This window comes from Achroia grisella, unplaced genomic scaffold (genome assembly GCF_030625045.1).
Source record: "Achroia grisella isolate CSIRO2021 unplaced genomic scaffold, CSIRO_AGI_Agris_v1 utg874, whole genome shotgun sequence".
NCBI lineage: Eukaryota > Metazoa > Arthropoda > Insecta > Lepidoptera > Pyralidae > Achroia > Achroia grisella.
Genome location: NW_026713051.1, coordinates 226,779 through 251,547, shown reverse-complemented (window position 1 = coordinate 251,547; position 24,769 = coordinate 226,779). Strand labels below are relative to the sequence as shown.

At 31.3% G+C, this 24,769-nt stretch overlaps 3 protein-coding genes across 5 annotated transcripts in view; 1 reads left to right on the top strand and 2 right to left on the bottom strand.

The window, feature by feature from the left end:
* The window catches only part of LOC131853085 (neuronal calcium sensor 2), a 155,073-nt gene extending 146,827 nt beyond the window's left edge, over positions 1-8,246 (bottom strand). For both annotated transcript variants that reach the window (XM_059203900.1, XM_059203901.1), the window contains exon 1: positions 7,842-8,246. The gene's annotated coding sequence lies outside the window, so the exon portion shown is untranslated. The remainder of the gene's footprint in view (positions 1-7,841) is intronic.
* The window catches only part of LOC131853084 (neurocalcin homolog), a 169,757-nt gene extending 161,348 nt beyond the window's left edge, over positions 1-8,409 (bottom strand). The window contains exon 1 of one of the 2 annotated variants that reach the window (XM_059203896.1): positions 8,266-8,409. The gene's annotated coding sequence lies outside the window, so the exon portion shown is untranslated. The remainder of the gene's footprint in view (positions 1-8,265) is intronic. The other variant, XM_059203894.1, reaches the window with a different exon arrangement.
* A 1,485-nt stretch (positions 8,410-9,894) lies between these two features.
* Positions 9,895-24,769, top strand: part of LOC131853097 (activated Cdc42 kinase-like) — a 49,905-nt gene continuing 35,030 nt past the window's right edge. Inside the window, 10 exon segments of the mRNA XM_059203912.1 lie at positions 9,895-10,032; positions 10,108-10,186; positions 11,170-11,350; positions 12,019-12,192; positions 13,782-13,931; positions 14,261-14,409; positions 15,514-15,654; positions 17,895-18,054; positions 20,223-20,354; positions 23,210-23,307. Of these exon segments, the coding sequence (XP_059059895.1) occupies positions 10,029-10,032; positions 10,108-10,186; positions 11,170-11,350; positions 12,019-12,192; positions 13,782-13,931; positions 14,261-14,409; positions 15,514-15,654; positions 17,895-18,054; positions 20,223-20,354; positions 23,210-23,307 (1,268 nt within the window). The 5' untranslated portion in view covers positions 9,895-10,028.

The window sequence follows — 24,769 nt, the reverse complement described above, 5'->3', positions numbered from 1 at the left end:
CGGTAGATTTGACATATCATAAGAGTCTGTAATAGACCTACATGAATAAAGATATTTTGAATTTTTGAATTTTGAAGATTCACCCAATTTACATAAAATCTTTTTAAATTATAGGCTATATGTTATTCTGATGTATAAGCTAAGCTATATTACTGTAGTTTCATCAAAATCCGTCCAGTAGATATTACATGAAAGAAACAACCATACTCACAAACTTTCACGTTTATAATGTTAGCAAGATAATTAAAATTATGCTACGGCTTCGCAGATATTCAATCAATATCAAATATGTAGGATGAGATTCGCAACTACGCTGTATTTTTGTAAGCTTTTGTATGTTATCATCAGTTATCATAATTATTTTACGAACTTATTAAAACTTACTACCGTGTTGATTAAAATATTTAATAATGCAACTTATATGTAAGTTTAAACGAAAAAACACATGTAAAGGTCGATAAGAGACCTACATGAATATTATTTTGACTTTAAGAGGGAAATAACAGAGAGGTACAAAGAAGCAGCTTTTTTTTATATTTTCCCAAACATCAAACGTTTAACGTTCGACAGAATAACATCGAAACAACGGGAATGTCGTATGTTTATTATTTTAGGTAAGTCTAAAACATGGAAAGAAAATTGGAAATATGTGCCCTGAAGTAAAACGTTGTAGAACATAGATGATAGAACATTTTATGTATGCCATACTTACTATATCTATATTAACATTATAAAGCTGAACAGTTTGTTTGTTTGTTTGTTTGATTGAAAGCGCTAATCTCAAGAACTACGGATTCCAATTGAAACATTACGCTACGACCAATAGGAGCGGAGCTGTAATGAAAAATATTGCAAAAGTTGGGGAAATGAAATGCAGACGAAATTACGTAGTTTAGCTAGTAATAAATATTACTAGCTATCCGCCCGCGGCTTCGCCCGCATGGACATCGAATATATAGGTTATCACGCGTGTAAAGATCCGTGTTCAGTAGTGGGACGTTATATATCCTAAACCATCCTCTTGAGTTACTCTATCTAATCTGTCTCTTAAACAAAAACGCATCAAAATCCACATAGTTTTTTTAAGATCAAAACATATATAGGTCTATTACATAGAAGATATTTTAACCAGAATTGGAACCTTTTAAATGGTATTGGCAGATCAGTTGGGATCATGGGTATTCTTGGTGTATGAGCTAGTTGCTCGTCTGCCGTGGTCCGTGCTGGTGGTAATGGTCGCTACAATTAAATTGTCCTTCAATTCCTTAGTAAGCAGCCTCTGATGGGTTTACATTTCTCAAAATCATGATTGGATCATGCTTTTGAGAATTTCCGATTTTTGACGTCAATATGGTAGCAGTCCAGAACGATTTAGTAAAAAATCCTGTCGATAATGAACTACGTTTTCGTTTTTATTTGTCCGGGAACTTTTTGAGTAATCAGATTATTTCATTGACAGTATCATTCTTAGAAGATAATATACTAGCTGTGCCCGTGGTTTAACCTGCGTTTAATTTCAATAAAAAATATAGCCTATATGTTATTCTGATGTAAAAGCAATATTACTGTAAAGTTTCATCAAAATCCGTTCAGTTGTTTTTGCATGAAAAACAAACTTTCGCACGCTTTCTTAAGATTATCAAATGAGACAAAATTCCTTAATTACAATTTTGTACAATAAAAATCAACAAATAGTTATATTTTTAACTAGCTGTACCCGCGACTTCGTCCGCGTGGAATTATACTTTATTTTTCTAAAATAAAATAATGTTTCTAAAATAAGTCTAGCCTAAGCCTAAGTTACTATTACATCAGCTACCTGCCAAAAAAAGTCCCGTTAAAATCTGTTCAGCCGTTTCAGAGATTAGACGGAACAAACAGAACGAGAGACAGACAGACAAAAATTTTAAAAAGTGGTTTTTTGGTGTATTTTCCCTACTTATATACATATGTAAAATTAAATTTTTATTTATATTCATATGTAAATTTCAATAAAAAACGGTTATTTCGATATTACAAACAGAGACTCCAATTTTATTATATGTATATAGAATAGATAATGGCCGAATTAGTTTCAAACTCTGCAACAATGATACTGATAAAAATACAGTGCTATTTAAAGTTGGTTAATAAAATTAAAGAGGGTAGTTTGGCTCGTGCCTACCCGTGGGACTCGAATATACTCGACTTATACATCGGTGCCCTCGATGTGATCGAATAATGTTATTACATTATATTGTTACAAAGTAACGGTCATTCGACATATTGCGACCGACTATCCCTTCTGGGATTACAGTAATAATTTGAATTAATTTCATTTGTATGTAAACTACGAAATACAATTTCCTACAGCTTAGGATATTAGGAGATCGTTGTAGTGGAATGTTTTCTTATAAAAGCTGTACCCGCGACTTCCTCCGCGTGGAATTTAACTTTATTTATCTAATATAAAAGTACCTTAATATACAACTTCAACTACCTGACAAAAGAAGTCCAACTATTTCAGGGATTTGCCGGAACAAACAGACAGACAAACAAAAATTGTAAAAAATGTTATTTTGGTGTAAGTACCGTACTTATATTCATATGCATGTAGTAAAAAACGGTTATTTCAATATTACATATAGACACTCCAATTTTATTTATATGTATAGATGTATATATTTGCCTGTATGGTATCACGCAAGAAGCTTCATTATTTTTTATGTCATTTATTAATCAAGCGGCTGTGTAGCATAGTATGCTCAAAATCGCATGTTTCTGGGCCTAACCATCGTGGGTTGTACCTGTCATTTTCAATTTGATAATTCTATTGAATACTTTAAAAAGAGAATTTAATGTAAAATGTATTTCGGCTTAACGTAAGTGAAGATATTTTAAATATTATACTTCAAACAATTAAGAGCTGAACCGTCATCATCATCATCATCATCTGCTTCTTCCTTATCTCATTTATTTGGGGTCGGGGTAATATATTTTTCTCTTCCATTCATCCCTGTTCGCAGTGGTCTCATATCTAAAATAGTCGATTCTAATAATAATAAAACATACATACTGTCTCGTAATGTAATAAGAAATAGACATTAAATCTAAAATAATTTAATCAAATACATTTTAAAAATAGTTCGGGTTACGAACACTGATTAGACTATTTGCTTTTGCAATAGCATACGCTGGCGGTCACTCTATTCTCCCAAATTTGAATTTAAATGAATCTGTATTATTGTAAACATGTACAACATTTATTTGAAAAGAATACGAGCTGAGTTTCTTGTCAGATCTTCTCATTTCAAAATCATTCGGAACTGACGGTAGATTTGACATATCACACGAGTCTGTAATAGACCTAATAAAGAAAGATCTTTTGAATTTTCATTTTTAAGATTTTAACGTAAGTTATTTCGACTGTATCGATAAAATTAAACTGTTACTGTTAAGTCTCTGGTTAAAGAGATGATATAGTTAATAAGTTCAAAAGCTTCCATTCCTTTTTTTATATTATAACAGTTATTAACTGGCCTGTCCACGTGTAAATAATGTAATTCATGTAAAAGAGATATTTATCACCGACACGAGCTGGTTACACGCTACGTTGGTCACGTCGTTATTGGTTAGATATAGCTACAATATCAACATAGGCTTAGCACAGTGATTAAATTAATTCACCGTGTCTACTGGACTGTTAAAACATATACACACTTATGTCTAGTGGACTGTCAATCCATGTAGCTATACCCATACTCCTAATCAAACACATCGACAATTATATTTTTTTTCTTATTTTTTTTTCTCTATACGTTGTGTTAAATTAATGTTCTGTACAATCTAATATGCCATAATGCATATATCATATGCATGTCCTTTATACATTTAATGTTTTTATTATTTTGTATTAAAAAATATTTAAGTGTTTTTTTTTAAACCTTTGTGTACACAACTGCAAATGTACGTAAAATGTTTACAGAATGATGGAAGGAACTGGCTTTCGTGGTCAGCCAGGGCTAACTGTATTTAATTGTACCGTACAATTATGAATAACTAACTGCTCGCCCCGGCTTAGCACGGGTGTACATGTATTGTATACATATATGTATAAACATACCTATTCAATCACTCTATCCATTAAAAAAAACCGCTTCAAAATCCGTTGCGTAGTTCTAAAGATTTAAGCATACATAAGGACAGACAGCGACAGCGACTTTGTTTTATGCTATGTATAGATGAAGATTATTATTATTATTAAGTATCATAGGTATAGTAGCGATCTTATGACTAGTTGCCACCTCAATTTTAGTGCAAATATATTTGCTTAGGTCAGGTCAGGGCAAAACTTTACGACGCCAAGTAACGGAAATGGCACTGAATTTCGTAGCGCATTTTAAAATATGATGCAATACAGTAGTAGGTAGTATAAAGTATATAATATTTTATACGAAATTATATGTTATTTAGTATACGAATACTATCATCAATCAACATTTATATAAATACATCGACTGCTAAAAATTGTACTCCCATTGAATCATTGGGTTCCCTAAAATCCATATTTTAGAGAGCCCAATGACTCAATGGAAGTACAGTGATGGCTGGCTCATCCGTCATACTCGTGAACGAGTGCTGCTTGTAGGGACTGGTCTGCTCTTATCACTACGACTGATTTAATCTTGTTGTGTTTTTATATTTGAGCCTAAATAAATTAGTGCTGGTTGGTAGTTTGTATTCACACGTTTAGACTTGTAAATGTAAACTTACAAGAATTATTTAAAAGAGGAACACACAAGTTTCTTGGTCGTTCTTCTTGTGATGAGACAGCTTTCCGAACGAGCGGTAGATAAAAAAAATTGTTATGACTATTCAAAAGTGCTTAAATTAAGTTTATTTGAATAAATGATTTCTATTCTATTCTATCAAACAACATCATGTTTAAACTAACTTTATTTTCCAAATATGTATGTAAATTAAATACAATACGTTGACAATAAACTGTGACTTCAATTACCTTGCGGAATAAATTCGGCACAAAAATTACCAGACAACCCTTCCTTCGATTGATATTAAAATATTTAAAAAATGTTACTTCATTTTGTAGGCTGTTGAATTTTTCGTGTAATTCTTAGAATTTTGTTTTGTTACATTTTTATGTTTGGAATGTTATATTGTTTGACTATAATCAAATAACGATACTCTTCGGTAGGTATGTCTTTAAGTCACAATCGTTTTAATCGCTATAATTTACACTATGTAGTATTATTGTGTAAGTATTATGTACATACATAGATATGTACTAGTATATTGCGCTCTACACAACACGGAGGTTGCAACATTTTACCGTATTTCCACAGAATATTCAAATCACACAGCATTAACTGTAAGCGTAGTTTAACTACTTTGACCAATTCAAATTTATATAGAAAATGTTCCCATATTTTCTCCGAATTATACCACGTAAAATCATCTTGCATAATATTAACAAACAAAATTATTACTGTTCAATTTCTGAAACCCAATCGTGTAATTTTAAATCATAAATTCCAATGGCTAACTAAGATACGCTGAGCGTATGAAGAACAAAGTTTATTATACTTCTAAGAAATATGTTCGTTTTTATTTAATAAATGATTTTATAATGTAGCTGTCTTCAACAGGCGGTTTAACATCGATCCCGTTTCCAGTGGGCAGTGACTGTTGACTGTTTACGTCACTGGCAGTCAGTCAATTGTCATTTCTCCGTGTCAGCGGATCCCACCACCGTACACCAATTTAAACAGCACACCTATTTTGACTATTAGTTGCGAGTTTGTGGCCAACGTTTGGGGTATTCGGAATAACAATAGGCTATGAATATTTGATTGAAGCGATTGGACTACAACCACCACTGAATATAACTGGAATCTCGTTGAAATGCAGCTAAACTTCAATATTTGATTGCAGTTTTCGCTGATCTATTGTGAGGTGATTTGGTTATGATGTTTCTTCGATTATCACGTACTAACTTAGAAATACATAATATTCTAAAGCTAATCTCTGACATGGGTAAAATAGAAAGATATTTAAAAATCTTTTTGCGATCATCTATGTACAATTTGCTCGAGTCACGACTCTGGTGACGAGTCAACGGGGCGGAGCAATGGAGGAACAGAAGGAGAGGCCGTACACGGGTCCACTTGCCGAAAATAATATAAAGCAATTCTATTCAGCTCCACTATTTAGGCAATTAGTTAAGATAAAACCAGTGTAAATAGGACCTTACCTACTGGAAATGTAAACCTAGCTGACACCTAGCAGATGGAAAATTGTAACACAATGTATAACGGTAGCGCAATCATCATTGTGTATAGATCTTTACGGGTATGTTCAATAGGGATAAACACATGTAATGGAATGCTAAATGCCACGATTTTTACATTTAGTTTTTTTTTGTTTCTTGTACGTTCAACAACCTATTCACTAGCGGTAGATTAAAAAAATGTAATGACTATTCAAAAGTGCTTCAAAGTTTATTTGAATAAATGATTTTCTATTCTATTCTATTCTACTAAAATTGGTAGGTAACTTCGTCGAGTACTTTGCTAAGGTACTTTATATTTGGTCCTATCTGGTGCGTACATCCGTTTAAAACGTCCGCGTACCAACATTTTTATTCACTCTCGCTACCTATCTCTCTCGTTATTCTCCATCCAAATCATCGTCCTCTTTTTTAATTCACCAGTTTTTTTATCAATGACAGAACGTCATAGAAAATATACATCAATGATTGAAACTTTTCGTTCACTTTTTATGTTGGAAGTTAGAATGTTTAGCTAGTTATTTATCGTAATTTCGTTTGACTAAACAACAAACCGTCCCTTGCTCCCGTGGGAATATTTGAAAATGCTTCAAAACTAATTGAAAGCTACATTCATAGTAAACTTTTAAATTCAATAGTCTAATTGAGCTATTTTTGTAAGTAAAAATATATCTATTAAAAGAATAATAAGAAACTTTTATGTAAATCTGTAGGATAATCAATAAGATTTTTCATGTACACAAACCTGTCATACTACAGTTATTTATGGTTGATGATGATGTTTATTTACTTCCACATCAAACTGACTAGAAAAGCTGCGAATTGCAATCAGTAGATGTGGTACACATTTTTGCAAATGTAACGGTTGTAATAATTAATTGTGACAATAGCGAATATGTAATATTAATAATACTACTTGTGTCTTATATTAACAAGATTGTAAAACTATTAGTACCATAAAACTCTAAGACCATTCAAGTGAATTCACCAGGAATAAACCACAATGATTTCTAGAATGGACCATGGATGTTAACCCGACATTGACCAGGGGCTCACTATTCACCAACAATCCCCGCCTGAGGGGAAGGTCATTATTTGTAATGTGGACTGATGACTATTGCTAGCAATGGGCCATGTCAGTTTAACTTCTACCAATGGTGTCCCGCCAGCGTTGACCATTTACGCAGAAGTGTGAACCATACCATATTAAAAAATAGTGCCCACATTCGAGAAATTCTTTTTTACAGTAATAACAGTGTACTAGTATTTTATTCTTATGCTGCAGTTAATTAGGTAATTAAAATGGTTGTAATTTATTGGGCTAATTATTTATAAATTTCTAAATAATTATTTGTGGTATCAATAAAATAGATTCTGAAATTCGTTTTACGATATAAGATACTAACCATAACAATAATAACCTATTCAAAAAATTTATAACTTGCTTTCCCTAAAACTGAGTATCCTAACTCTTTCTGACTTCGTAGTATAATAAGAATATAAATTATATTATTGATAGTATTATTTACATTATTAGATAAAAATAAGTACTTACCAATTTGCTGTCTGCATCATTTTTCTGGCTACACATATCTGGAGACCCCATAACTTAGTGTCCCTTAGAGTCCATAGTATCACAATAATAACATACAGAAGCTAATGTTCATTACCTTATAAATATATACAATAGTGGTACTTGTTACAAAATTGTTGAATAAATTTTAAAACATATTATCAAACAAAACATATTGACATAAAAGCTTACTCATAAATAGGGTACAAATAACAAAACCTGTCTTGACAAAACTTCAGCAAAATTACATAAACATTACATATTTTACCCCTATGTAAATACAGTATTTCGGGAAAAAAAGGAAATAAAAATTTTTATTTATCTAACAAAACTACGAAATAAGAATTCAATCTATTAGACGAGAACTTCGTACTTATTTGATTAATGAATTATTCTAAAATTTTACCTACATTGCGTAAAATTCACATTTCACTTTTAAGCCAGTTATTTCACTAAAATTGATTAGAGTCTTAATATATGTGCATGTCTTTTTCAATAAAATTCCGAATTGACAAGTATATCAAATTATCTCCGACTGCATTTTGTTCAATCCTACGCCATATTTGCAATATGAGTAACAGTGTTGCCATTGTAAAGTAAAGAAGCCGGAAAGTTGTCAAGTCAATTTTGACATGCTGTCAATTAGTACCATCCGCACTGCTAAATTTTACGATACAACTATTTACCACTAGAGACACACATACATAATAACTTTAATTTAGAAAATGATGACTTTATTGTAGTAGTATCAATTTTTAGTAAATTACATATATAGAATACCGTTCCATAATTCATAAATAAAAATAAGAAATTAAATGAGTTGTAGTAGACTATATCTTTCCTCTTAAGTCTAATTTTCCAAGTTTTACTCTTTTATGAACAAGTATATAAATTTGTTGTCCTGAATTATTGAAAGATATTTTGGATAACGTTATTCCATTATTTTGGGAGGAAGAGAGTTCTTTCTTTCTTTAAATTTAATCGGTCGTTAAGAATATCACCATAGGTCCTCTACGCGATTCACTCTGGAAAATATCATGCAGAATTCCCAATAAATTCGCCATGACGAACTAAGTAACCCGCGTTAATCCATATTTTATTATCATCCACTGGTACCGCGCCAGCATATATTATTAATGTAAATGGATGCATTATATCATTGCCTTTCAATATAAAAATACTTATTATATTAATCGTGAATCCATATCCATAATATTAGATAAATATTAAATATGGATAATATTGTCGCTCAATTTGCAAACGTATCTATAGTAGAAGGTAACTGAAATAATATCATATGATTTCCTTGATTTATTATTCTTAGTGAGTGATTTTTCCATAGTGATGTTAAATTTTTAAAATACTCCTTATTAAATAATACCAGAAAAAAATAATTCACATCTAAGCTGTATCTGTGATGTAAAGTGATCATTAAGCCTTTTCATACGAAACCCAACATATATTGACTAAATGTTTATTTTTTAGTTTAGGATTTAATTTCTATTATTTCTTATATTTAAATTAATGTGACATCACATATTATTCACTTCGAGTAATTTAATTTAGATTCTATGGTATGTGAGGTAAGTAAAATGCTAGTAATCTTATTCCAACACGCATTAATAATGAACATACATCTCTTTTATATAATTAAATATATCGATATAAGCTCTCTGTTGCTCTCCTTTCACCGTAATTTTTATTTAAATAAGATATTAGTTAAACATGTGAATTTGGAGTAAGCCAATTCGGTTTAATTACCTAATACACTTACTAGGTTAAGAAATTACTTCAAGTTCTTTTTTAACCTAAGACCTATTGTACCCGGATTATGTATGTTATGTTAAAATATTAGTAATTACTATTCTATACTGTACCACAATTGTAATTCCACATAAGAAAGTACACAAAACAAACTATTTTCGATTATAGTAAAGGCACAATCGATTTCAAAATCTATTATCGATTTTAAAATGTTGACTTCTACAAAACTAATCACTAACTCTAACAGCACGCATCAGTCACTATCTGTCACTCAGTCTATCAGTTATTGTATTGTATTTATATTTAGAAATATTCAAAACTTTTTACACTTATTTTCCAATATTTATTTATATTATTTACGGTTACGGGTACTTATTAATTTTCACTAGTCTTTGCGGCAATATTATGGGTAAGATATAAGTGAATATTTTGCTATGAGAGTTGTGTGGTACAAATTATTTTACATATTGTTTGATGTTTGCAGAATGTGTTGTAGACGACCGTGATGGTTTGAAGGATTTTTTAGAAGAAGCAGAACTTCAACAATATTATGAGTTATTCAGGTATTTTATATTTATAAACAAATTTGCATTCATTACGTTATCTTGGATCTTTTCGCGCAGAGTACAGGTATTTAGCCTTGTTATCTTTAACAACACTATTGTGAATATATCGATTGTGAATGTATTATAAGGTATAATTTATAAAAAAATACAAGTGTATAATCTATTCTTTGTTATAATTCAATTTAAACACATGTAATATAAACAATGGAAACACAAACTAAATATATTAAGTACATTTTCATTTGTCATTTGTTGGCCTGATTTTTTGTTTTTATGTTGCATATTTATTCTGTTGCTATTAGTTCTTGAAAAGAAAATTGCTGTGCGTTTTTCATTATTCACATTTCAATGTATACTTTCATGTATTGATTGCATTGTGTTTAATTTATTATGTTAAGTATAATTTGAGAACTAATTTATGAGTATAATTGTTTGTATCGCTCTGGGTGTTTTATATGTATATGTATGATATGTATGTGTTTATAAAAAAATCTATGTATTTGTATCAGTTGTCTAGTACCCATAACACAAGCTTTAGTTAACTTGGGTGTAGATGGCGCTGTGTGAATAGTCGTGAGATTATTATTATTATTTAAAACTTGTGTTTGATAAAACACAATGCTGTGCTTATTTATACATATTATATTATATTTAAAATACAGGGTATGGGAAGTACAAATATTTGTAGATTTTGATTAGGTTACTTACTAGATGTGTTTGTTGTAACTAAGTTATGCTGTACAGCCACTCGGGATGTAGGGTAATTCCGAGTGGCTGTAAGTTTTGTGCTGCACTGAAATAGCTTATGACTGTTTGGTGTGAAAAGTCTTGTTACTGAATTTATACTATTATATATGGTTTATGTTGTGAATTGTCTTTATTTGTGTATAATTATTTCTTATATAATATTATTTTATTCTATTTATGTTAGCAAATCTTTGTGAATAAGTTACTTGTCTAATAATAACAAATTGTTTCAGGGACATATTGAAAGTAACAAAACTATCACAGTTAAAGTTTGTTGTATCAGAAGATTTGAGCCAAATAGGTCTGTCCAAACCTGAACAGAGACGTTATAAAAAAATATACTCCAAGTATTTTCCAAATCCTTATATATCTAAAATAAGGAGATTATTAAGTACAAGGAAGAGTAATGATCCAGTAAGTATATACATGGAATTTTCGCTAAACCCAGATAATGATTAAAACTTAAACAATTAGTTTGTCACTTCTGAATTAAACAATTACTTACAAACATTAGATCAGTTTTGGCTGTGTGCATATTCATTGTTTGCCTTGTAAATCATTTGAAGAAAGAAAAAAGGTGTATCTATAAATGTATGCTCCTTAACATGTTAAAGACCGCATGACCACCAATAGGGCAAGATCACCCATGGGCGCTATAATTGAAATAAATCTAGGAGTTAAATAATGACTACCTCAAATCATTTTACAGTAAAAACATATTTAATAAAATAATTTACGTAATTGAGAAATAAGATTTTTCAATGCATCTTCAACATGTTAATATTGTTTTTATGATTAATTAAACATTGAATTTACTATAAATATATCACATAAATTATACCAAACTCACCAATTTTAACAACTAATTCTAATATTAAAATGTTAATACTGTTTTTTTTTTAATGTTAGATAGATTCCTATTTACTTTTAATATTTATGATTAATTAAACATTGAATTTACTATAAATATATCACATAGATTATACCAAACTCACCAATTTTAACAATTAATTCTAATACTAAAATATTAATATGGTAAGATATTGAAAATCAGTATTCATACAATTTTGCTTGTTGTTTAGTATTTACAGGGACAAAGTTCAATTCCATTGGAATTTCAACCATTTTCTGAGAACAGTGTCAAAGTTCCTACAAAACACATCATATCTATCGAAGACATCACTATAAATAAGGAGCTGGGTATGGGCCAATTTGGTGTGGTTCAACAAGGAACTTGGACCACGGGAAATCAAAGAGTGAGTATTTTATTATTCCTATGAGGAGCATCGAGGTTGTGGTATAGATTTACCTAGCCATACCTAGCTTAAATATCTCAAATTAACTATTAATTTTGTGACTTACAATTAGGCCAAGCGCAAAACACTATTTTTGTTAATTGAAAGTTTTCTCTGCCTACTCCATCAGACATAAAGATATTATATTTTATTTTTTGTATGAAATGATGTAGTTTATTATAATTAAAATAAATAGTGTTATTAACATTTAGATTTACAATATATATTATTTTAATCTCGAATAATGATAATATTCTAAACCAGTCTGGTGCTCACAAAAGGGTAAGGAAACTAAAAAACAGCTCATACTATATATAAGCATCATAATGACAGGCTAATGTTCATCTGTTATAGGCAGAGAGATGTGCCATGCAGTGAGAAAGTTAATAAATTTTGTCTATATATCAGATTATAGTAAACATTTGGTGGAGTGACTGTTTATCCTGTATCTAAGTAAGAGAGAGAGAGAGAGAGTTGATCTCAGACTTGATGATGACATTAATTCTAAATAATGTTTGGATAATATACTTATAGCAATTATGTTTGTTAAAAAAATTATAAGTTTGAATTTGAATAAATTTAATAGTAAAAATGTTTGATGTAGCAGCTCTCTCTTGTTATTATGTATTGTCGTTAAAGTATATGTTACTGACCAAACAATGTTACAATTAATAACTTGTACATCCATAAATAATTGCATGGCATTCATATGTCTCTGAAGTTTTTATGTTAATAATCATTTAAAAGAGCAACACACAAGTTAATTGATCATTCTTCTTGTGATGAGATTGCATTCCGAATGAGTGGTAGAATAAAAAAATGTGACTATTCAACAGTGCTTATATTAAGTTTATTTGAATAAAGATTATTTCTATTTCTATTTCTATTGTTATATATACTTTTAATACTCACTATCTATCTCAGGAGAACTATGTTTCTTATTATTTACATCCTTTATGTAACTATTGCTTGTTATTTGTATATTGTGTGTTTGTTGCATTTTGTTTCTTACATATTCTAATTCCAATAAACACAAGTGTGAGTATTTAACAGTCCTAATCCTAATGTACGTTTCTTTTAATTGATTAGGAATATAATACAGTAACATATCTTATATTATGTTATAATACAGTAATTACGTTGTTTTCTCATATATAAAACTAGAAAATCTTGTTTGTTTACACACACTAATACAATTAAATAATAAATTGCCACCTTTCTAATTTGTTTTTTGTACAACATTTATAATTTTTGGGTATACTATTTTTATTATAAATATGATAGTGTTACATGCTAGTTACATCCTATGCCCAAGGAGAGTTGATATTGTGCAGGTCACCGGTCATAAAAACTGAAGCCAAAACTCATTAGATATAAGATTTAAAACTTATTACGCCGACCTGAGACAAATGGGATGTATGAAGAACGACGAGAAACCAGATGATGATTATGATAGTGCTACAAGCTTACACTAATTAAAGTTTAGGGATACCCAAGAATTACCATAAATAATAAATGTTTGAAAGTTACCTTCCATTGTTTTGTTACAGCTGCAAGTAGCGATAAAATGTTTAGGCCACGAGCGTATGACTTCAAACTCAACAGAGTTCCTGAAGGAAGCGGCTGTGATGCACAGTATAGAACACCCGAATATAGTGCGCCTGTATGGTGTGGTACTACACTTGGATTCCTTGATGCTGGTATGTATGAGATGAAGAACTGTCTGTACCTAAATAATAGGTCTTTGGGAATAAATAAAATTGGAGCGTCTGTTTGTAATATTGAAATTATTATATTATATTTTGGTGTATGTACCGCATTTATATTCATATGTATGTAGTAAAAAACGGTTATTTCAATATTATTTATATGTATAGAGTGTAGTAAAAAATTAATACATTTTAACACAAAAACTATTTTGGTTTGTTGAACATTTCATGCATAGAGTACATAACTAATGGGAGTGTTCGCTAGTTTAGTTGTGTGTAAATTATTGTGTATTGTTTATTAAATTTGTTATGACATCCAGGTAACAGAGTTGGCGCCGCTGCGTTCACTGCTGGAGTGCCTGCGCGAGGTGTCCCTCCGGTGTAATTTTCCAGTACCGAATCTGTGCGAGTTCGCCGAACAAATCTGTGATGGGATGACTTATCTAGAAAACAAAAGACTGATTCATAGGTATTACTTTGTAATGTTTATTATTTATATTACTATACAATATGCATATTTGTTATTACATTTTATGTATTTTAAATGACTAACAATATGAAAGTGGTAACAGTGGTGACTTATATACGTGAAAGTATTAGCATATTTATATTTATTAAGAATTTTTATATATAGAAATTTTTTTTGTGTATATTTGAAATACATATTATATTTATATACCTTAATTATATATGTACATAGCGATTGTTTAATTATTTATATAATATAGTATTATTGTCACAGTTTATTACCATGAATGTCGTACGTTTTCTATGTTTACCTAAAGGTTAGCTCGCCTTTAGTACACTTTTAATTGTGCAATAAAAATCACGTTATCATGTCACTTCTGGACTAAGATGTACTTAGTAATTTCTCTGCCATTTTTTACTCTTCATTTGAACATTGCTTCCAAGTTTACACATTTTTGAAGGCAGAAAGAAAACCGAGGTATCTAAGAAGGCTACTGTTCATGACTTAGTTGTAATGTTCTGTGCTTTAGACCCTATGGAGTTCAAATCTGAGTGAAACAAAAAATAATTATGTGTATTTATTTATATAGATACATGAATATCAATCGATAGGATCGCCTATTTGTTACAGTTTTTGTTTTTACTATAATCAAGAAATGTCAGAATTGAATGTTAAACATTGTGCAGTGGTACTATACACACACATGTATTTATATATGTATTATGGATGATAATGGTTTTAAGATGACGGGGCACCAGTGAAGGATGATAGCATGGAGTCAGGATAGTTAACCCGTCTTTGCAAATGGCAATTTACCACGATTATTTCCAGGAGAAACTGCGTTGAGGTCCACCTGACATGGTACATTGCTAGCATGGAGTTATTAGTACAAAAAAATATATATTCAATTGAGTTTCTTGCCAGTTCTTCTCAATTGGTTCTATATACTGAACTGGACGGTAGGGAAGAAATTAAAATTATAATGTAATAAAATTTACATTCAAAGCGTATAATATGTCCTATATGAATAAATGTTTTTTTAATTTGAATTTGATCATTACTAACAATCCCATTATCCTAATATACATTTTTTTATTATTCCAGGGACTTAGCAGCAAGAAATATCTTAGTATTTAGCAAGGATAGAGTAAAAATCTCCGACTTTGGATTATCGCGTGCTTTAGGAGTTGGAAAAGATTACTACCAAACAAATTATAACGTTAATCTCAAATTACCTGTAGCATGGTGAGTATTAAATCTATAATTACTATTATTAATACTTATTCTTAGCGATTTATATCTATACATCTATACATATAAATAAAATTGGAGCGTCTGTTTGCAATATTGAAATGGCCGTTTCTTACTACATGCATGCCACATTTTTCATTGCTTGTAGCACTCGGGTATATATATATCTATCCAGCTGTGAAAGAATTTTTAGATCAGATCAGAAGAACCGGAGATTTCCCCCAACAAGCAAATATACAAACTTTACCTCATTATTATACGACTGTATCTATATAGATATCTGCATAATAATCGGCACTATGTTTTTCTGAGCTTCCGACATTTAGAAACTTCTAGCACTTATGATTATTAACGAGTCGACTATCGACTAAAACCAGTCTACTCGTGAATAGGATGCTTATACTTACTGTTAGAGTACACATCAATATTGTAGAAATAATCCGATATTTTAAAAAGATATTAAAAGAAGGTAGTTTGTGTTTGGTACTAATGAAGTAACCAATGTAAAGATTATTACAAATTGTAAATTACGCCATCTAGTATTTATAGAAAGAACTAAGTTATCTGTCAGTTGTTGGCGCGGTAGCCGGCTTCCAAACCTAAGTTATCATCATTTATTAGTGCTTCTTACATTACTAATATTATAAATGCAAAAATATCTCTGCCTGTCTCGCCTTTACGCTAAAACTACACTGAATTGATTTCAATAAAATTTGGTACACAGATAGTCTAGATCCTGAGAAAGGACATAGGACATTTTTTAATGCGAAAAAAGTGTTGCAAGAGGTTTTTAAAAGGATTTTTAAAGGTAGAAGCAAGAAACTTATTTCTTAGGCTATTGATTGAATATGACTTTGAAAGTTTGTAAAAATATTACCCTTAATGGTGTACAGTAAAATAGGGGATGAAAGTTTGTATGGAAAATCATCATTTTTGAAGTTAGAATGATGAAAAATTTTATTGCGTTTTTGGGTAATTGAATATTTTTTATTAATGTGCTCAAGGTCATAACACGCGGAAGAAGTCGCGGCCACAGCTAGTACTATATTGTTGTTTTTTTATTTTATTTGTGTATTGGTAAAAGGAAAACTATAGAAAAAGACTCGAAATACGGAGATATATATTAGTAAACTATCGACAAGACAGAACTGAAGTATATATCGAGCCCCCGTCCAATTCAAACGGGGATCGATATTACGACGGTCTGAGCCGAGGTTCGAACCCCTAGTGGTGCCCTCAGACTAAAGTCGTATCCGTCACGCGGGAAGTTGGCCTTCAGCCGCCCCATGAGTTCTTCCTTGGTTTGAAGTGCCATCTGCACTGGCCTCCCATCGTCCGGTGAAGCTGTAAAGGCCAGCTGCAACCAACAGAATTAGAGTAGACCGAAAATAAAAACAAGAATGTTATATAAAAGAATTATAAATTTAAATACAAATACAAATACAATACTACAATAATTCCAAAAAACAGCAATATTCATAATATTAATACTAGATTTAAAGACAAACTTGCTGTCCCCAAGTATCGTTTAGAAAAAGTCAATAGGTCTTTTATGGGAATAGGTATAAAAATTTACAATAAGATACCAAAGGATATATTGGAATTACCCTTAAATAAATTCAAAACATATGTTAAATCATATTTACTGAGCAAGGCCTATTACTCACTAAACGATTACTTGAATGACGAGCGTGCATGGCAATAGTTGTTCATGTACGGGATTTTCATTTAATGTTAGACATAGACACCTATATAAATAACTATACATTGTAAATAAACTGGCTTTTAAAAAAAGTAATTCAATTGAGTTTTTTGCTAGTTCTTCTCAATTGGATCTATATACCGAACTGAACGGTTGGGAAAAATTATAATGTAAGAACCTGACGTTCATAAGCGGCTAAAATGTCCTACATGAATAAATTATTATTGAATTTGAATTTGAATACAAACACATTTTTGATTAGCCAGATACAACATATATAATAGAATAGAATAGAATAGAAAATCATTTATTCAAATAAACTTACATTGAAGCACTTTTGAATAGTCATTACATTTTTTTTAATCTACCGCTCGTTCGGAAAGCTGTCTCATCACAAGAAGAACGAGCAAGAAACATGCGTATTGCTCTTTTAAATAATTTTATCATCACCTTACATTTTTGAGTTTAAGTGTGTGAATAATATGTAAACAATAGTGAAATTAGTTTTAAGATTTTGTTTATCTTTTTGTAGGTGTGCACCAGAGTGTATTTTGTATTTACGGTTTACATCGTCGAGTGACGTGTGGGCCTTCGGTGTTTGTCTATGGGAGATGTTTACGTACGGGTTTCAACCGTGGGCAGCTTTCTCTGGACAGCAAATACTTGAAGCTATTGATGCACCTAATTTTCAAGTAAGTATACTCATTGTACAATCTAGACACGCGGTAGCGTATCAAGCCGAGTTTCAAGTAAACTGGCGACGAGCAGCACCTTGTGTATATTTACACGAACCATTTGGAGCCACTTTTGACCCCCTTATAACTCAAAAACTCTTTCACACAAACCTGTCAAATTTGGTTCATATATTGAGACTTGCGAGATAAATATGTGTTCCAAATTTCATAAACATATCTCAAACGGTTATTTAGATATTAATGTCCAAAAATCGTCATTTTTATCACTGATCAACTATAGATCAAAATTATAACCCACTTCCAGATGACCTAGGAGGTTCAAATTTGGCATGTAAATAGGTAATTAGATGAATATAAAGGAAAAAATCTGAAACTGGTAAATTGTTATCATTTTACTACAATTTTTCACTTTAATTGATTCTATTTCAACTTATACTGGACGAATACTAAAATTCTATGAAAACGTCAATCATTACCAATTTACGTTGACCCCTTCACATCAGTGTCGATAACTAGCAAACTTCAAATATTGCATTGAGCGGTAAACACTAGTTGCTATAATTTAGATTCTGTCTAAAATATACTCGTACTTATAACTAGGAGTATAGTCGAATTTCGTATTTATTATGTTATTAACTGAGATTTGGTATTAATTATTGTTTCAATATTTAGCGCACATCGATAGTGTAAAATCATTATTTTTATAAATAATTATTAAATAATAGGCATATCGGTATAGGGCGCCGCGGCGCCGTGTGGGAGCGGTGCGATAAAACGTTGAACTAACCTATAAGGTTGGTATTTGTGCTACGAAATTCATAGTTTTCTTAAATTATACTTATATATTTGTGGTTATATTATTATTACATTATTTTAGTAAATACGTATGGTATAGACAATAGTTTAAACCAAAAATTAATAACAATTTTAGTATAGTTATAAGTAGGAATGTATAGTTAACTCGAGAATGAGAACTCATTGGTAACAAATTGTTTTCTTGAGAATTCAATAGATAACAGTCAATTTGTTACATAATCGTCTTTACGAACTATAACGTGTCAATACGAAGTTTCAGATATTAAATAATGTATATGTTGATAGAGAACAATTCCGTATTTGCTTAACATATGCTATTACTATCCACAAATCTCAAGGCCTTAGTTTAGCCAAGTTAGACCTTAGGCTACAGTATATTATCCTAAGTTATAAGAAGAAATGATATTTTATATTGTTATAAATACATTTCAGGACAGACCATTGAACTTGGCACCCATTTAGATCTCATCTCTTCTGTCGTAGAAGTCAACAATCAAGGCATATATCATAATATTAAACTCGGCTATCATTTCACATTTATGTTTTTGATGGGATAATATTCTCTGTGTTGCAAACAAGCATACGTCCCATCTGATGGTAATTGGTTACTGTAGTCTATGCAGACTTGAAACACCAGGGGTATCACGTGCGCATTGTCGACCCTTAATATACCTATCTTGAAAAACCCCATGCTGTAGTCTTGAGAGAGACCTCAGTCTCAGCAGGTAGTTCATTCCACAATGTAAGTGTACGCGGGAGGAAGCTCCTCTGAAACCGCACGGTCCGAGGCCACTTAGGTTCCAGTGTGTAGGGAGGAATTCCTTGTCGATTGCGAGCAGTTGTGTAAATATAATAGGTACATATCGGTGTCAAAACATTATTTAAAATAGCAAAATGCAAGTTTCTTGATCGTTCTTCTTGTGATGAGACAGCTTTTATAATGAGCGATAAATTAAAAAAAATTGATGACTATTCAAAAGTGCTTCAATGTAAGTTTATTTGAATAAATTATATTCTATTCTTTTATGGTCTTTTATGAGAATAGGTATATAAATTTCCCTTTAAATGAATTTAACCAGCGGTCTAGTACACCGTTTTACTATCCGATGGTCGCGGGTTCGATTCCTCGCACGGCACAAACATTTGTATTCATGAGTATGATTGTTTGTATCGGTCTGGGTGTTTTCTATATATAATATGTATGTATTTACAAAAAAAAAATATCTATGGATTTGTATCAGTTATCTAGTACCCATAACACAAGCTTTGGCTAGCTTAACTTGGGTCTAGATGGCGCTGTGTGAATTGTCCTAAGATTATTATTATTATATGTATATTACATTCTGCAGAGACTGGAACGACCAGAATGCTGTCCAGAAGCGTATTATTCCACAATGCTCGAATGTTGGTTGGATGATCCAAACAATCGGCCTAAATTCAAAGACTTAAGTCCCAAGCTACAGGCTATTCGACCGGAGCAGGTAATTTTACTAATAATTAATAGTACTTACTAAATATTAGTGTTAAGAAGTTAAAGTTTAAGAAAATTGCTCTTGTAATAGAGAAGTGAAGTGACTACTCCTTGCTCATAGCAAGGACTTGTGTAGCGGAGCGGAGATGGTACGAAAGATTTTTTTATATATATATATCGAGCCATTTCAGAGATTAACCGGAACATTTAGACCGCCAGACAGACGGGCAAAAATTTAAAAAAATGTTATTTTGGTGTATGGACTTGTAGGGTAGTTTAATAATTAGTATTAAGACGGTGGATGGTATTGTGTTTCTTTTTCAATAAACAGTTAGCAATCGACCGTGTTGTTTCACTGACGCTGCAGTACCATATTTATATTCATATGCTACATGCATATGATTATAAAGTAATATATGAGTCCACATTACTAACAATAATATTAATATATATTAAGCTAATTTTACCTAAATGCCGTCTACACAAAGTTAGTAATTCATTTTATGGTAATTGCGTAAGATTCTATAATAAACTGCCAGAGTCTACGCTAAATCTTACAGAGAGGCAATTCAAATCTTATATTAAACAAATGTTATGTAAAAAAGCCTATTATAAGATAGATGAATTTATAGATGATAGCAATATATAGCAAGAATAAGTTTATTTGCGGACAACGTTATAATTTTAATTTTCATACTGCTTTCTTGATATATGATAGCGTAGCGGCTTTTGTATTGATTGCCGCATGCATCCTTATGTAAAGTGCGAATACTGTAACTACCATATAGTAATTTTTGTAGCTGTGACGTGGTCGTGTGGAATGAGTAGTCATGCTCACTAAAATGTCCAGACATGTGGCGGCGTGGTGGGCCGGGTCAATGGGCTCCCTAAAATATGGTCGAGCGCAGTGATGGCTGGCTCATCCGTCATACTCGTGAACGAGTGCTACTTGTAGGGACTGGTCTGCTCTTATCACTACGACTGATTTAATCTTATTGCATGATTATATTTGACCCAAAAAAATAGTGCTTGTTGGTAGTTTGTATTCACACGTTTCGACTTGTAAATGTAAACTTACAAGGATTATTTAAAAGAGCAACACACAAGTTTCTTGCTCGTTCTTCTTGTGATGAGACAGCTTTCCGAACGAGTGGTAGATAAAAAACAAATTGTTATGACTATTCAAAAGTGCTTAAATTAAGTTTATTTGAATAAATGATTTTCTATTCTATTCTATTCTAATATTAAGTAGTAAAAAACGGTTATGTCAATATTACAGACACTCCAATTTTATTTAATAATAATAGTAATAATAAACTTTATTCATAAATGCACGGTACAATTAAATATAGTTAGCCCTGGCTTTCGATTTAGGTGAAACCTGTGTCACGAAAGCCAGTTCCCTCCAACATTCTGTAAACATTTTTTGGTACATCTGCAGTTGTGTACATAAAGAAATAAAAAAAAAAAAGTTAAATACTTTTGAATACAAAAAAAAAATGTATAAAAGAGACGCTATTATTTTTGACATACTAGATTGTACTGAACTTTTAATTTATATGTATAGATTCTGGTTGGTTGGTTATGTATAGAATTTAGTTGCGATAAACATAGGTTTACGTTGGTTGTTATCTATACATCTATACATATAAATAAAAATGGAGTGTCTGTTTGTAATAGTGAAATAACCGTTTTTACTACATGCATATCAAGGTATATACGGTAATACAGCAAAATAACATTTTTTACAATTTTTGTCTGTCTGTTTGTTACGGCCAATCTCTGAAATGGTTGGACTGATTTTGATGGGACTTTTATTGGCAGGTAGCTGATGTTATTACATTTACACTCTTTATTAAGAGTAACTTAGGCTACTTTTATTTTAGAAAATGAAAGGTAAAATCCACGCGGACGAAGTCGCGTGGAATAGCTAGTTGGAGAATATAATGTCCCATTATGTTTTAATAATGGTTTTTGCTGGGTCTTAAGATAAAAACAACTAAAAAGCATATAATATCTTATACATGTAGCCTATCAGGTGTATGCATATCACATGCATTATGTATGTTGTTAAAAGACATCGAGATTAAAATGTAACTTACTAAGTAGGGTGTTAAGTTATTATAGTTCAAACTAACTGACACCACAAACGTTGTTTTGCCATTTAAGTTAAAATCGCTTTTAAAAATAGGGGTTGATGGTAAAAGGGCGAATATTTAGAGTTGTATGTATTTTTTTATGACACCATAAAAAATGTTGCCCAAAAAATAAAAAAAGTATGTTAGGGGTGGACAGCCCTTATCACTTAGGGGTATGAAAAATAAATAGCAGCCGATTATAAGTCCTATTTTATATGCATATAAAATTTTATAAAAATCGGTCAAACTGTTTCAGAGTATGGTAACTAGCATTGTGACATGAGAATTTTATATATAATTGATCGATTTTTATGAAATTTTATGTGCATATTCAGTAGGTCTGAGAATCTGCTACTATCTATTTATCATACGTTTACTATATACTATATATATATACTAAATATACTATATACTATATATTATACGTTTAAGTGATAAGGGATATCCACCCCTAAATTTTTTTTACATTATATTTTATTTTAATTTTATTATTTAGGATTAAAAAATACATACAACCCTAAATTTTCACCCTTCTATCATCAACCCCTATTTTTTAAAAGCGATTTTAATTTATATGGCAAAACAACGTTTGCCGGGACAGCTAGTATTAATACGAAAAGGTATAACGTTTATAAGCGGCTGAAATGTTCTACATACTCGTAAATAAATATTTATTGTTTGATTTGATTATTATAATAAATATTTAAAGCATTTATTCCGGTAACAGGTGCAGACCAGTGTTAACTTTCAAAAACCCGAGGACGGTAGACGCAGTAATTTTCTCGAATATAAATCCGGTCAAATAATTACGGTTCTTGGAAAAGAGTGAGTGTTTACTATATATTGTAATATTATAACGTTGTATATATCACTAAATGGTGCTCCATTACCGATTTGCTCCGATTTCCGGTATCTAGGTTCTCTCCTCCAAAGCAATGGTGAATTAGACAGGGCCATAAAGCATAGAATTAACGCAGGATGGATGAAGTGGCGGCAGGTTACGGCAACGACGTGTGACTCACGTGTTCCTCTTAAGCTTAAGGGGAAAATTTACAAGACCATGATCCGGCCTGCTGTCTTGTATGGATCAGAGTGCTGGCCCGTAAAGGCGACGGATGAAAGACGACTGCATGCAACTGAAATGAGAATGTTGAGGTGGATGTGTGGTGTGACAAGAATGGATAAGATAAAGAATGAATACATTAGAGGAAGTATGAAAGTGGCACCGGTGTCAGAGAGGTTGAAGAGTAATCGTCTATCATGGTATGGACATGTAATGCGTAGGAACGAGGATAATATTTTAAGAAAGATGTTACAAATGAATGTGGATGGTTATAAGGGCAGAGGAAGGCCAAAAAAGAGATAGATGGACTGTGTGAAAGATGATATGGTAAGAAAGGAAGTAAATAACGCGATGACTGCGAACAGGGATGAATGGAAACGAAAAACATATTACGCCGACCCCAAATAAATGGGATAAGGATGAAGCAGATGATGATATAACGTTGTAATGTGAGTTGAGGTGTAAATTGTGAGTAGTAAGCATCTAAACTTATATCAAACTTTTGGTTCTTCTTATTTTTCTTTAACAACTTGTTCTTGTTTTGTATACTCGTTCAAAAGAGCTTCTATTAAGTTTATTTCTATTTCTACTACTTACTATTTAGTTCTAAGTATTAATTTATTGAAAATAACTTTGGTATAGTATTTGTTTATAATTATAGCAGCTAGTTCTACAATGTCATCTTATGAAATTAAAATATGATAGACAAAATATAAAAAAATAATATATTATATAAGAAATAAATATATTATATATCGGTATATAACAAATAAAATCGTGATGATATGGAAACTGTTAGTTTTAATATTTGACGTAAAAATTCCTGGAGCTATGTTGAACTTCTCACAGAATATGTTGTTCAGTATGTTTTTTTTGGGAGGATAATGAAACGTTGCACTCGCCTGCGCGTTAGGTTTACACTGGCAGGGCACCAGTGGAGGATGATAAGATGAGTGTGAGATCAGGTCAGTTAGCCCATCGTGACAAATTCATCAGGAATTTATCACGATGGTATCCAGGGGGAACCGTGTGGAGGTCCACCTAATATGGTACATTGCCAGTAATGGGGGAGTCCACATTACTAACAATTCCCTTTTCCTCATAGAGACTATGATGTCACAATTTTTTACGTCGGCCAGAAGGCCAATTGCATTTTTATATATTTTTAGAGATCTTTGCCAGATACAGGAAAGTTTCCCAGTTGTTCCCCAGTTTATAATCAAC